General features: G+C 38.8%; 1 protein-coding gene across 1 annotated transcript in view; it reads left to right on the top strand.

Annotated features, from left to right (window-relative positions):
• IPO11 (importin 11) overlaps positions 1 to 12,170 on the top strand; it is a 333,438-nt gene that overhangs the window by 197,264 nt on the left and 124,004 nt on the right. Inside the window, exons 23-24 of the mRNA XM_042782395.1 lie at positions 480 to 559; positions 999 to 1,079. Of these exons, the coding sequence (XP_042638329.1) occupies positions 480 to 559; positions 999 to 1,079 (161 nt within the window). The remainder of the gene's footprint in view (positions 1 to 479; positions 560 to 998; positions 1,080 to 12,170) is intronic.

The raw sequence follows: 12,170 nt of genomic DNA, 5'->3' as shown, positions 1-12,170 counted from the left end.
GACTATCTAAATATAATTTTTTGGGGGAGGTGTATAATAGGAAATCATTTCATAAGTAAGTAGGGTAGCATATTCAGTGTCAGCATAGTGTGCTCATTGTGTGAACCCATTTAACCAGATGTCAAAATACAGTGACAGTATGATTCGTTCTCACGCTGTTTGCTGTGTGAGCACTAAAAATTCAGTTTGAAATGAAAAGGTGGATTATATGGTTATCTAGTTCTTTTCTGAAAGGACCAAAAAGGGAGCTTGCTATTCTTTTCTAAGTGTTTTAGCTAGTGGGAAGAAGTTAGAAGAGGATTCCTATCATTTGATACCAGGTTTTACATGTACATACTACTCAGTTTAATACCACTCAGAAAAGATTTGTTAAAGAAAGGTATATAACTTAGTTTTACAAATAAATCACTTCATTTATGCTAATTTTGAGCTTTGAGTTAATTTGCCCCCCCTTTTTTTGTAATTTATTATTTTGGCAGAACTAAGTTCAGAAAATCTCAGAACCTGCTTTAAGATCATCAATGGTTATATTTTTTTGTCATCAACAGAATTTTTACAGGTACGTTATAGTAGTTTTTGCATTAAATTTATGCATTCATTATTTTGATTGTTCCCCCTTTGAAATCAGGCTGTTATACCTTTTCAAAATTTAAGATTGGTGTTTTACTTTAAGGGGAAGGAAAAAACCACTTTGACTATGAGCGTTGTCCATTGTGAAGCAGATATAATGCAGTTCTATAAATTGTATTATTTAACAAAGAATGTCTATATGAATAAATATATTCTTAATGTTCCTATAAAAGTCAGTGTAGCAGTACTGTATTTTAATAATATATAGTCTTTTTTCTTAACTTTTTCTAAAATGTAATTTGAATTTGAATCTTTATATGCTCAGTATATAATTTTCAAATAGATTATGTGTTTCTATCTGGATTTTATGCCTTTCTGATATTACATACATATTCATGCATATACATTGGTTTTTTATTGAATTTCAGACATATGCATTAGGTCTATGTCAGTCCTTTTGTGATCTGTTAAAGGAAATTACTACAGAAGGTCAAGTTCAAGTACTCAAGGTATTGTCATCTTTTAAAATGAATATTGATACAAATTTTGTCTTTATATTTTGTGAAGTCAGACCTTCATTTGGGTTTGGATGATTCTCAAGGAGAAGGGTTGATGTAATTGTGAAGAGATGTTTTATTTATTTTAGCAGTATTCAGCTGTACTGACTTGGAGGGGCCAGTGGTAGAATTTTTGCCTTCTGAGTGGGAGATCTGGATTCCTGGCCAGTCAGTGCACTTGTGTGCTGCTATGATGCTGAGCAGGTGTCAGAGGAGTTTCCAGAGTTACATGGAGTAGGAACAAAAGTCAGCCAGTGAAAACTCCATGGTTCACAATGGTCTGAAGCACTGTGCTACTTAGGAAAAAATGAGACTTTTAGAAACAAAATGTAACAAAGTGTAAGACTTCTGTTTTAGGTTCTCAGTAATTCAGAATATAAGGTGCTTGTAGAAAACATCATGTTGTAAGGTAGTGATCAGGTTTTTAGCCCAATTTTGGTAGTTATGGGAGCTCTGGTAGTGTGTCTAAGGCATATGAATGCTAACCAGAAGGCTGGCAGGGCAAATCCACCAGCCACTCCTTGTTTGGTAGCTAGCGTTGGGAATTTAAATGTTTTATTCCTCAGCCTTTTCACTTTATAACAAGCAAGCTTTGAAATATGGATACAATAACAACAGTCTTTCCGTTCTCAAATTGTATAATTCTAAGGTCAGATAATATATGAGTAATATCTGACTTTATGTGAGAGTATTTGATATATGACTGGTGTATGATATATGTGGTGGTGGTGGTGGTGTGCCATTGAGTCAGCCCTGACTCATAGTGACCCCTCCTTGGGTTTCCGAGGCAATATGACTACAGAAGTAGATTGCCCAGCCTTCCTTCTGAGGAGTGGCTGGTGGGTTTGAACCACCAGCCTTCTGGTTAGCAGTCAAGTGCCTTAGGCACTATGCTACCAGAGCTCCTATGATATATGTAGTATATGAAATATGACTATATGACAGTATATGATAGTATATGACTAGCAGATAGTATGTATTACAGACATTTTAAGGGGCAGTGGTTACTTTTGATTGGACTATTAAAACAAGAATTCTTGGGCTGCTTCATTTGAAGTCATCTGTAAGTGGGAGACAATTTTCTTATTGAAAAGATAGTAATAAATTTCTAGTTGCTCCTGTGTCTTAGTTTGCATACCCAGCTCTTACATACTCTTTGACTTAAATGTCTTCATGTGTTATGTAAGGGATTATACTAAGTTTTTAATGATTTGTAATTATATATGATTTGAAATCCTCAGTGTTAAATTATAATCTGTATATTCTAAGTGATTAAGTAAGGGGGTTGTTCTTCACATTGAAAATCACCCAAGTCAAATCTGAATTAAAAGCTTTTTTTTTTTTTTTTTGCTTTTGTGTAGCATTATTAATAAAGTTATTGATGACATATTACTTATTTTGAATTATTTGGAGTAGGCATTGTGAAATTTCTTTTGTGAAAGAAGCAAGGTTTAAGAATGTGTCCTAAGGAGAATATTTGGTTCCTCTTAGTATTTGTTTTTAATTATGTGCTTTCAAAATAATTAGAGACAGTCTAGCATAGTAGGTAAGACTGTAAGTTGAAAACAGACTGCTAGAGTTAGAATATTGTCTCTTTACTTCACACTTGTGTGACAAGACAAGATAGTTCATGTCTCTCTTCCTCACTTTTTATCCATAAACTTTGAATCTACTTCTTAGACTTGATGTGAGGATTACATGAGCTTCTATATATAAAGCATTAAGACAATGCCTAATATATAACAACTTGCGTAAAAATAGCATGGTAGTAGCATCTGATCTCCTCTAACTTCACAAGGAGAGAGAAGGATTAAGATCAACATTCCAAGGCTGATTCCTACATGCCTCTACCCTCCAACCTTTTTAACAATTCTGACAGCAACCGTTCCTCCCATGACACTCTGTACCTCTCTGTTGCTGGGTTTCATAGTCTGTTGCAGTGACCACACAGAACTCACAGACAGTACTCACAATTATGGGATTTATTAAGGTTACAATTCAGGATCAGAAACAATTGGGAATATAGTTTTTTGGTCAAGACAGCCTCTTCTCAGCTGTGCCCAAAAGTAGGCTTCTCTCTGGCCATTGGCCCCTTTGCCTAGCCTATGCCCTGCTTAGAAAAGTGTTACTAAGCTCTTTTAGCTCTGATGATAAATGCCTGGAAGCACCCCACTCTGCCAGTAAGTCTTGGCCTAAAGCCACTCAGCTTTCTCACTCAGAAGGCCACCTCTCTGTCTTGTGCTGGTCTCTGCTCTGCTGCCTCTTTTGCTGCCATTTCTCTGCCGCTGCTTCTCACCATCTCTGGGGTCACAGCTTTCTGTCTCCTAGATTGAGGAGATTCTGTGTGGGGAGTCTGTGTTCCAAATGCACTCCACTTCTGGCTCTTCTTTCATGGTCGTGAGATTTCTCCTTTCCCACATCTTAGATGGCTCATTTTAAGTTTCGTGGGATGGCAGACTGACCAGTCCTATGTTAGGTTTCCATACAATTTATTGGCATGGTTCCACCCCCATAAGGGTGCCAGGCTCTTTATTTACATTATTAGCAAGCTATCCAGTCTACATGTGGGCTACAGGTACCTCAAATTTGCATAGTCCCACTAGTCATTTGGTGGGAGTTACAAAGACTATGGCTAGAAAGGCCATATTAAGTAATTCACTGCACTGCCACCTAATATAAGTACTTGTTATTTTTATCTAACTATGTAATCTTCCTTTAGGGAAAATAGTATTACACTTATAGGCCGAAATGATTTATTTGTTTACTAACATCTTAGGCTATAGGAAAACAAACCAAACCAAATTGTTCTATCTCATGCTTTGACCATTTCCTCAAAATAAATATTTTAAATAAGAGTGCATTAGTTAGATTTACTTTTATCCAGAAGCTTTATATCTCTGTAGGTGCTTTAAAATTAATTGTATTGATTCTTTCTTGCTTCTTAGTATAAGGCAATTGTTTAAAAATTGCTTATTATGGAATATTCCTAACTTCTTGTTGTTGTTATGTGCCGTCGAGTCGGACCCGACTCATAGCGACCCCTCCTTGGGTTTCTGAGGCTGTATCACTATGGAAGTAGATTGCCCAACCTTCCTTCCGAGTAGTGGCTGGTAGGTCCGAATTGCCAGCCTTCTGGTTAGCAGTCAAGTGCCGTAGGCACTGTGGTGGTTATGTTTGTGTGTCAGCTTGGCTAGGTCTGTTGTTGAGTGGCTGGGCAGCTGGATGTAGTATTCCCATGATGAGACTGGTAATCAACTCCATGGTGGAATCTACTGTGAGCAGCTGAATAGCTGCCTTTGGGAATGTGGTCTACTTTCTGTATTTAAGGAGAAACCTTGGGAATGGTCTCTAGCTTTGGCATGCTTGGACCCTGCATGTAGCCGTGTCATTGCTCAGCAGCTAGCTATGCTCTGCCGACCTTGGGACTTACAGTGGACTTAAGTTAATGGCCTGCCATGTGGGACTGTGCCTTTCTACTTGTCAACCTTGGGTTTTTCAGCCTCAGCAGCCGGCAGCTGTCTGAGTGAAGAAAAGCCTCTAGCTTCAGTGGACCAGGAGCTGGAGGCAGAGCTGAAGCCCAAGGCTGAGGGGCTTTCACCCAGCCCCTAGAGCCTGGCACTTTAAACTTGGACTTAAAGCCTCCAAATTGTAAGAATAAACTCCTGTTTGTTAAGGCCATCCCATTTGTGGTATATTCTTGTCAAAGCAACACTAGGTAACCAGAACAGGCACTATGCTACCAGAGCTCCTTATGCCTAACTCACATATTATATAACACTATCCTTATAATTTTACTAGAAAGAAAATCTATATACTTTCCTTTGTCCTTTGAAGTGAACTACTCCTTAAGTTGTGTCCTTTTGTTTTGTTTTTGGTTGAATGATTCAGCACAAATTAATCATCAACCAAATATATTTTTATATATTTATAACACTTAACACAAGTTACAGGTTAAGCAGTTTCTCTGTAATTATGCCAACAGTAAGTCATGAGTAGGATACATAAGCTTGAATTAAAAATTGGTGATCTGATAACGTATAAGACTATTTTTTTGTATAAACATTGCTGTAGGTACACCTGTACATTTGATTCGAAATATCAGAAGCTGGATTTTCTTACTGAATAAATAGGTGTCAAATACTAAGAACATACAAGTTACCATAAATAAATAATTTGTGTTTTTCTATAAGGAATATTTTAGGACTATAGTACTTTTATTTTATGCCATTACATGAAGGTTGGGAAAGCACTCAGAACTTTTGTGTTGTCCTTTTCTCAGAATTCTAGCAGAGCTGTAATAATATTTTTTCATATACATTATTTTCATTTTTTAATGCTATTCAGATGCTTTTTCTTAATATAGTATGCTGTGTAACATTTTGAATACAGTTTTCAGTAAATATCACTATTGTATTAATTTCTGACAGTATATGGAAGTTACCTTCTTTGTTCTTTCTAGTAGAAAATTACAATGTTATGAAAATTGGATGGCAGATGAAAATTGGATGGCAGGACCAGTATGCCTGTTTTAGAATCAAATGATTTTGAACAAAAATAGACTCATTGTACTCTGTGACTCTGAACAGGTTATCTTGATGAGTACCATTATTATCTAAAAATATAAATTTTAACATTTTTTTAATTTGGAATTTTTTGATATGTATATATACTGCTTTGAGTTTTGAAATTCTCTTTTTTGTTACAATCCTATCAAGTAGCATAGAGTCTATTTCTTTCACTTTTTGTGGTAAGGCTTACTTAAGATGGCACAAATATTTTTAAGGTTTAATTTATTCTGTAATAATAATAATACCTAATACATTTCTGTGTGTTTCATAAGAAGCCCGCCCTGGTGGCACACTAGTTTAGTGCTTGGCTGATAACCAAAAGGTTGACTGTTTGAACCTTCTAGCCACTCGGTGGGAGAAAAATGTGGTAGTCTACTTTTTAAAAGATGTACAGCCTTGGCAACTCTATTGGACATTTGTATTCTGGAGGGTTGGTTTTAGTCAAAATTGACCCGATAGCAACAGGTTAGGTTTATGTGCTACACCTGTTTCTAAGCACATGGCATATAGAGTTCATTTAATTCTCAAATCAGCCAGTGATGATTGTAATTATTTTCCCCATGTTTACAGATGAGAAATTAAATTGCAAAGAGGTAAATAACTTGTTGAAGTTTACATACCTAGTACATATTAGAGTGATGAAAAAAACCCAGATAGTCTTACTTTAGAGTCCATTTTGATTTCCTCTAAATCTAAATCAAGAGAATTGTGTTTGACTATTGACAAAAACTAAAAGCCTATGTTTTGATTCTCTAGTGCCAGTCTAACAGAAAATGGCACAAGTAGAATGGCTTTAAAAACAGGAGCTTATTTTCTTAGTTTCGAAGGCTAGAAGTCCAAGTTCAAAGTGCCAACTCTAGGGGCTGGGTGAAAGCTCTTTGACCTTGGGCTTCAGCTCTGCTTCTTGCTCCTGGCCAACTTGAATTGAAGGCATCTCTTCACTCAGGCAGCTGCTGGCTGCTGAGGTTAACAAGCCCAAGGTTGGCAAGCAAAATGGCATAGTCCCAAGATTATCTCACAACACGGTTCAAGTCCAGGAACAATCCTATGATCGACAGACAACTTGGGAGGCTGCCGAGTGGAGACTTGTCTACATGCAGGGTCCAATAATGCTGAAAAGCTCAAGACCATTCCCAAAGCTTCTCCTTATATACTAGAAGCAGACTACATCCCTAAAGTATCTACTGAGCTGCTCTAGTAGATTCCTCCATGGAATCCATTGCCAGTCATCTTGGGGAGTAATTCTCCACCCAGCGGCCCAGCCATTCAAAACCAGGCCTAGCCAAGTTGACACATAACCTTAACTTCCACAGCCTGTATTTTTGACACAGGTTTTAAAAATGTATCTCTGCAAGTATATTTAGTAAAAGGATGGATTAAAACTAAAGTACAAAAACTTTATTTTTTTTGTAATAGCAAAATACTGGGGGGAAAATCAGCAATAGGTGATTGGATATACTACAGCTTCCTGAACTACACAGTAGAGTACCATGCATTTAAAAGGAATTAGGAAGATCTCTTCATACAGCTTTCAAATGATTTGCACAATATAAGCAAGTTGCAGAACAGTCTCTAAGACTGTTTTTTTTCTTTTCAAAGAGTGTAAAGAAGATAATAATAGAAGAGTAAAATAAATTAATAAAAATGGTTATCTAGAGGCAAGAGGGAGAGAGATTGGAATCCAGATCTTTCAGTATGTATACTGTTTCATATGTAGACATGCAGTAGTTAAAAGCAAATAAGCTAAAGTAATTAACATCTGAGATTTCTCAGTATAAGAAAAAAATGCAATTAGAAAATCAAGGAAATAAAATACTGTATAGTTTAAATTGGATTTGGTCAATTTATTTTATTTTATTTAATTTTTTTTTTTTAAGAAAGAAAACAGTATATATCCTAATGCTGTCTATACCAAATACCTAGAAGCAGAATCAGTCCAGTGGCTATGAGCAACTCAGAGCCAAGATTGTAGTCACTAAATACCATTTCTTGCTGGCTAACTCCTGGTCTAGGGCAAGAGATAAGTAAGATAAATTGGGGGAGATTTCTTTGTGCTAGAAGGAAGAGAAGGTTGTGGTGTGTTTAAAAGAAGTAGTAATTAACTTGAAGCAGCTTCTGCTGGCTAATGTTGGAACAATTTGAGCATCTTAATTATTGTTGTTAGGTGCTGTTGTAAGGAGCTCTGGTAGCATAATGCCTAAGGCACTTGACTGCTAACCAGAAGGCTGGCGGTTCAAACCCACCAGCCACTCCTCGGAAGGAAGGTTGGGCAATCCTACTTCCGTAGTGATACTGCCTCGGAAACCCAAGGAGGAGTCGCTATGAGTCGGGGCTGACTCGACGGCAAATAACAACAACAATAACAGGTGCTGTTGAGTCAGTTCCAGCCTTTTGTACAACAAAATGAACTGCTGGACCCTGCGCCATCCCCCTAGTTATTGCTGTTTGGCATTGTTGCAGCCTGTGGTGCAGTTAAGTGCTTGGTGTGGCTCTTCTAGCCATGGTCTTTGTGACTCCCCCCAGATGACTGGTTGGGACTGTGCCAATGTAAGGTGCTTATGGCCTACCAAGGGGGTTGAATAGCTTGTTAATAATGTAAATAAGGTACATGGCGCCCTTGTGGGGATGAGACCATTCAAATAAAGTATATAGAACCTTAACCTGGGGATTGTTCAGTTTTACCATTCTGCTAGGATTAAAACCAGCCATCCCACAGGCAGAAAGGCTTGGGGGAGAGGGGAGGGGGGAAGGCAGGGGGGCGGTGCCAGGTGGGCAGGTGGATCTCACTGCCATCAAGAGTGAAGAGCTGGGAGTGGAGCATATCCTTGAACCTGGGATACCTGCACTGGACCTCCTTGGCAAAGAGCCAGCAGAGACTCTGATGGCAGCAGCAGAGGCAGCAGAACCCAAAGGTAGCCATGAGACAGAGCACAGGCTTCCCAGCCCAGAGAGCAAGAAAGCTGAGTGCTTTTGGGTAGGAGGCTTGCTGGTGGAGTGGATATCTCTTCAGTTGTCTATTGGCAAGGCTAAAAGAGCTTTGTAACATTGGCCTAAGCAGGGCAGAGGCCAGGGCCAGAGGAAAGTGTGCCTGTGGCATGGCTGAGAAGAAGCTGTACTCATTGAAGAATTGTATATTGAGTATTCCTGAACCTGAATTATAACCTGTTTCTTCTTTAATAAAACCCATAATTGTGACTGTTTTCTGTGAGTTTGGTATGGCCATTGCAACAAATCACTGAACCCAGCAGAGAAGTACAGAGTGCTGTGGGTGGGATGGTTGGTGTCAGAATTGGTAAAAAATGGTTGGAGATAGTTGGCTTTTCTAACCTCTGTCTCATAGGAACCAGCCTTGGGTTGTTAATGTTTATATTGATCCCTGTCCCCCTACCCCCAATGTAGAGGAGTTTCAGAAGACACTTCCCACACATCCTTTTTGTACAGCCACTGTGTCTTTCCATTTTGTTGAGGATCTCCCTCCTTTTCATTGACCCTCTGCTTTACGAAGCATGATGTCCTTCTCTAGGAACTGTGCCTCCTAATAACAAGGCTGAAGTACACTAGACAAAGGCATCTTATCCTTACATCTAAGGAGCATTCTGGCTGTACTTTTTCTAAGACTGATTTGTTCGTTCTTCTGATAGTCCATGGTATAACTGGTATTCTTCACCAAAATAAAGCAAACTAAATGTATTAAAATACATCAAGTATGTTAAAATCTCTATTAAAATTAAATTATGTAAATTTTAACTTTTTTAAATTACTGTAATTTAAAAGTAGCTATTATTATTATCAGAAGCAAGATGGGGCAATCTACTTCCGTAGTGATACTGCCTCGGAAACCCAAGGTGGGGTCGCTATGAGTCGGGTCCGACTCGACGGCACATAACAACAACAACAACAACATTATTATTATATTACTGTTAGACAAGGGGGAGTTCTGGTAGCGTAGTGCCTAAGGCACTTGACTGCTAACCAGAAGGCTGGCGGTTCAAACCCACCAGCCACTCCTTGGAAGGAAGATGGGGCAATCTACTTCCGTAGTGATACTGCCTCGGAAAACCAAGGAGGGGTCGCTGTGAGTCGGGTCTGACTCGGTGGCTCACAACAACAACAACAACAGTTAGACAAGGGGGCTGTCATTTGAACAGAACAAGGGGATACTGTGTGGTTTAAAATCAGGATGGGTATGTGTCAGGGTTGTATCCTTTCACCGTACTTATTCAGTGTGTTTGCTAAGTGCATAATCCGAGAAGCTGGACTGTATGAAGAAGAAGGGGCATTGGGTTTGAAGTAAGACTCATTAACAACCTGTGCAGATGATAGAACCTTGCGCTGAAAAGTGAAGATGACTTCAAGCACTTACTGGTGAAGATCTAAGACTACAGTCTGCAGTGTGGATTACATCTCAACATAAAGAAAACGAAAATCCTCATGACTGGACCAATAAGCAACATCACAATAAATGGAGAAAAGATTGAAGTTGTCAGGGATTTTATTTTACTTGGATCTGCAGTCAACATCCATGGAAATCAACAGTCAAGAAACCAGAAGTCATATTGCACTGGGCAAATCTGCAGCAAAAGACATCTTTAAAGTGTTGAAGGACAAAGATGTTACTTTGAGGACTAAGGTGCACCTAACCCAAGTCCATGGCATTTTCAGTTGCATCATATGCATGTGAAAGCTGGATAATGAATAAGGAAGACTGAAGAAAAGTTGATGCTTTTGAATAATGGTGTTGGCGAAGAACACTGAAAACACCGTGGACTGCCACAAGAATGAACAAATCTGTCCTGGAAGAAGTACAGCCAGAAGGTTCCTTGGAAGTAAGAATGGCCAGACTTCATCTCGCCTACTTTGGTCAGGTTGTCAGAAGGGACCATTCCTTAGATAAGGATATCATGCTTGGTAAAGTGGAGAGTCAGCGAAAATGGGGAAGATCCTCAATGAGATGGATTGACACAGTGATGCAGTGATGGGCTCATGTATAGCAAGCATTGTGAGGATGGTGGAGGACTGGGCAGTGTTTGGTTCTTTTGTACAAAGGTTCACTGTGAGTTGGAGCTGACTCGATGGCACCTAACAACAATAACAAATTATTACTTTAGAAGCTCTGGTGGCACAGTGACTAAGGCATTCAGCTGCTAACCAAAAAATGGCAGTGGTGTGAACCTATTAGCTGCTCTACAGGAGAAGGATGGGTCAGGCTGTTGCTGAAAAGATTTACAGCCTTAGAAACCCAGACAGTTCTGCTCTGTCCTATAAGGCCTTTAGGAGTCAGAATTGACTCTATGGCAGTTGGTTTTGGTTTGATATTATTGCATTGAAAGAGCCCTGGTGTTGCATTGGCTAAGTGCTCAACTGCTAACCAAAGGGTTAGGACCCACCAGGTGCTCTGTGGGAGAAAGATGTGACGATATGCTTCTGTAGAGATTTACAGCGTTAAGAGTAGGAATCAACTCAGAGGCTAAAGATTTTTTATTACTTTGCCTTTAATTTTACTTTCTTCTTGAAGTTGGCTGTTTGGGTGTATGTGCATTTCACTTGAAATAGATAAAATTATTTATTGCTACTGAAATCACTAGATGAAGTTTTCAAAATTTTGTTCAGAATTTAATATAATGCTGCTGATAAGAATGTTTGGTAAGATTTTGATCATCATGGAAGAACCTTCAATATGAAATTAGTCATAATTTGAACTCTGGCTTTTAAGTCACAACTGCAATATCATCCTATTTTTAATCTTTTCTTTGGACATTCCCTTCACGTTTTGCTTAAAATTAGAGAATGTTGGCCATGGGTGCTATTGCTTACCCTGGAAATGTCTTGAAATGCATGGAGATGTTTTCACTGCCCTGTTGTTTAGAACAGGAGTCCTGTAGCATAGTGCCTAAGGCATTTGACTGCTAACTAGAAGGCTGGTGGTTCAAACCCATCAGCCACTCCTCGGAAGGAAGGTTGGGCAATCTACTTCCATAGTGATACTGCCTCGGAAACCCAAGGAGGAGTCGCTATGAGTCCAATCTGACTCCACAGCAGTGTGTTTTGTTTATTGTTTAGAACAGGCTGGCACAAATTGAGCAGAGATTGAAGATTTTTTTGGGGGGAGAGAAGAAGTGTTTCAGTACAAAGAACACAGAACTTAAAATGCTAATAGCAGTCGTCTTGATAAATGCTACTGGAAGTTATGAAGGAAACCTGGCTTTGCCTTGAGACTATTATTCTCTGAAGTCCTTTCAAATGGTGTCTGTTTTCTCTGTCATCCCTTGATTCGTGGGGCTAGAAGAATGGTAGATGTTTTTGATCCTTAGTGCTGATTGCCAACTACTGCCTACCTCTTTCCCTAAAAATAAAAAACAAACAAACAACAACAACAACAACAAAAATACCCAAAAGAAGAAAACCAAAATTAATGGAAACAATCAGTCCTAGTGACTGGTACACCATCCGATCTGCAACCTATACAACTATGAGA

This window comes from Orycteropus afer, unplaced genomic scaffold (assembly GCF_000298275.1).
Source record: "Orycteropus afer afer isolate SDZICR_OR568_19922 unplaced genomic scaffold, OryAfe1.0 scaffold00298, whole genome shotgun sequence".
Lineage (NCBI taxonomy): Eukaryota > Metazoa > Chordata > Mammalia > Tubulidentata > Orycteropodidae > Orycteropus > Orycteropus afer.
Note: the sequence above shows the minus strand (reverse complement) of the source record. Positions and strands in the feature narration are given on the sequence as shown.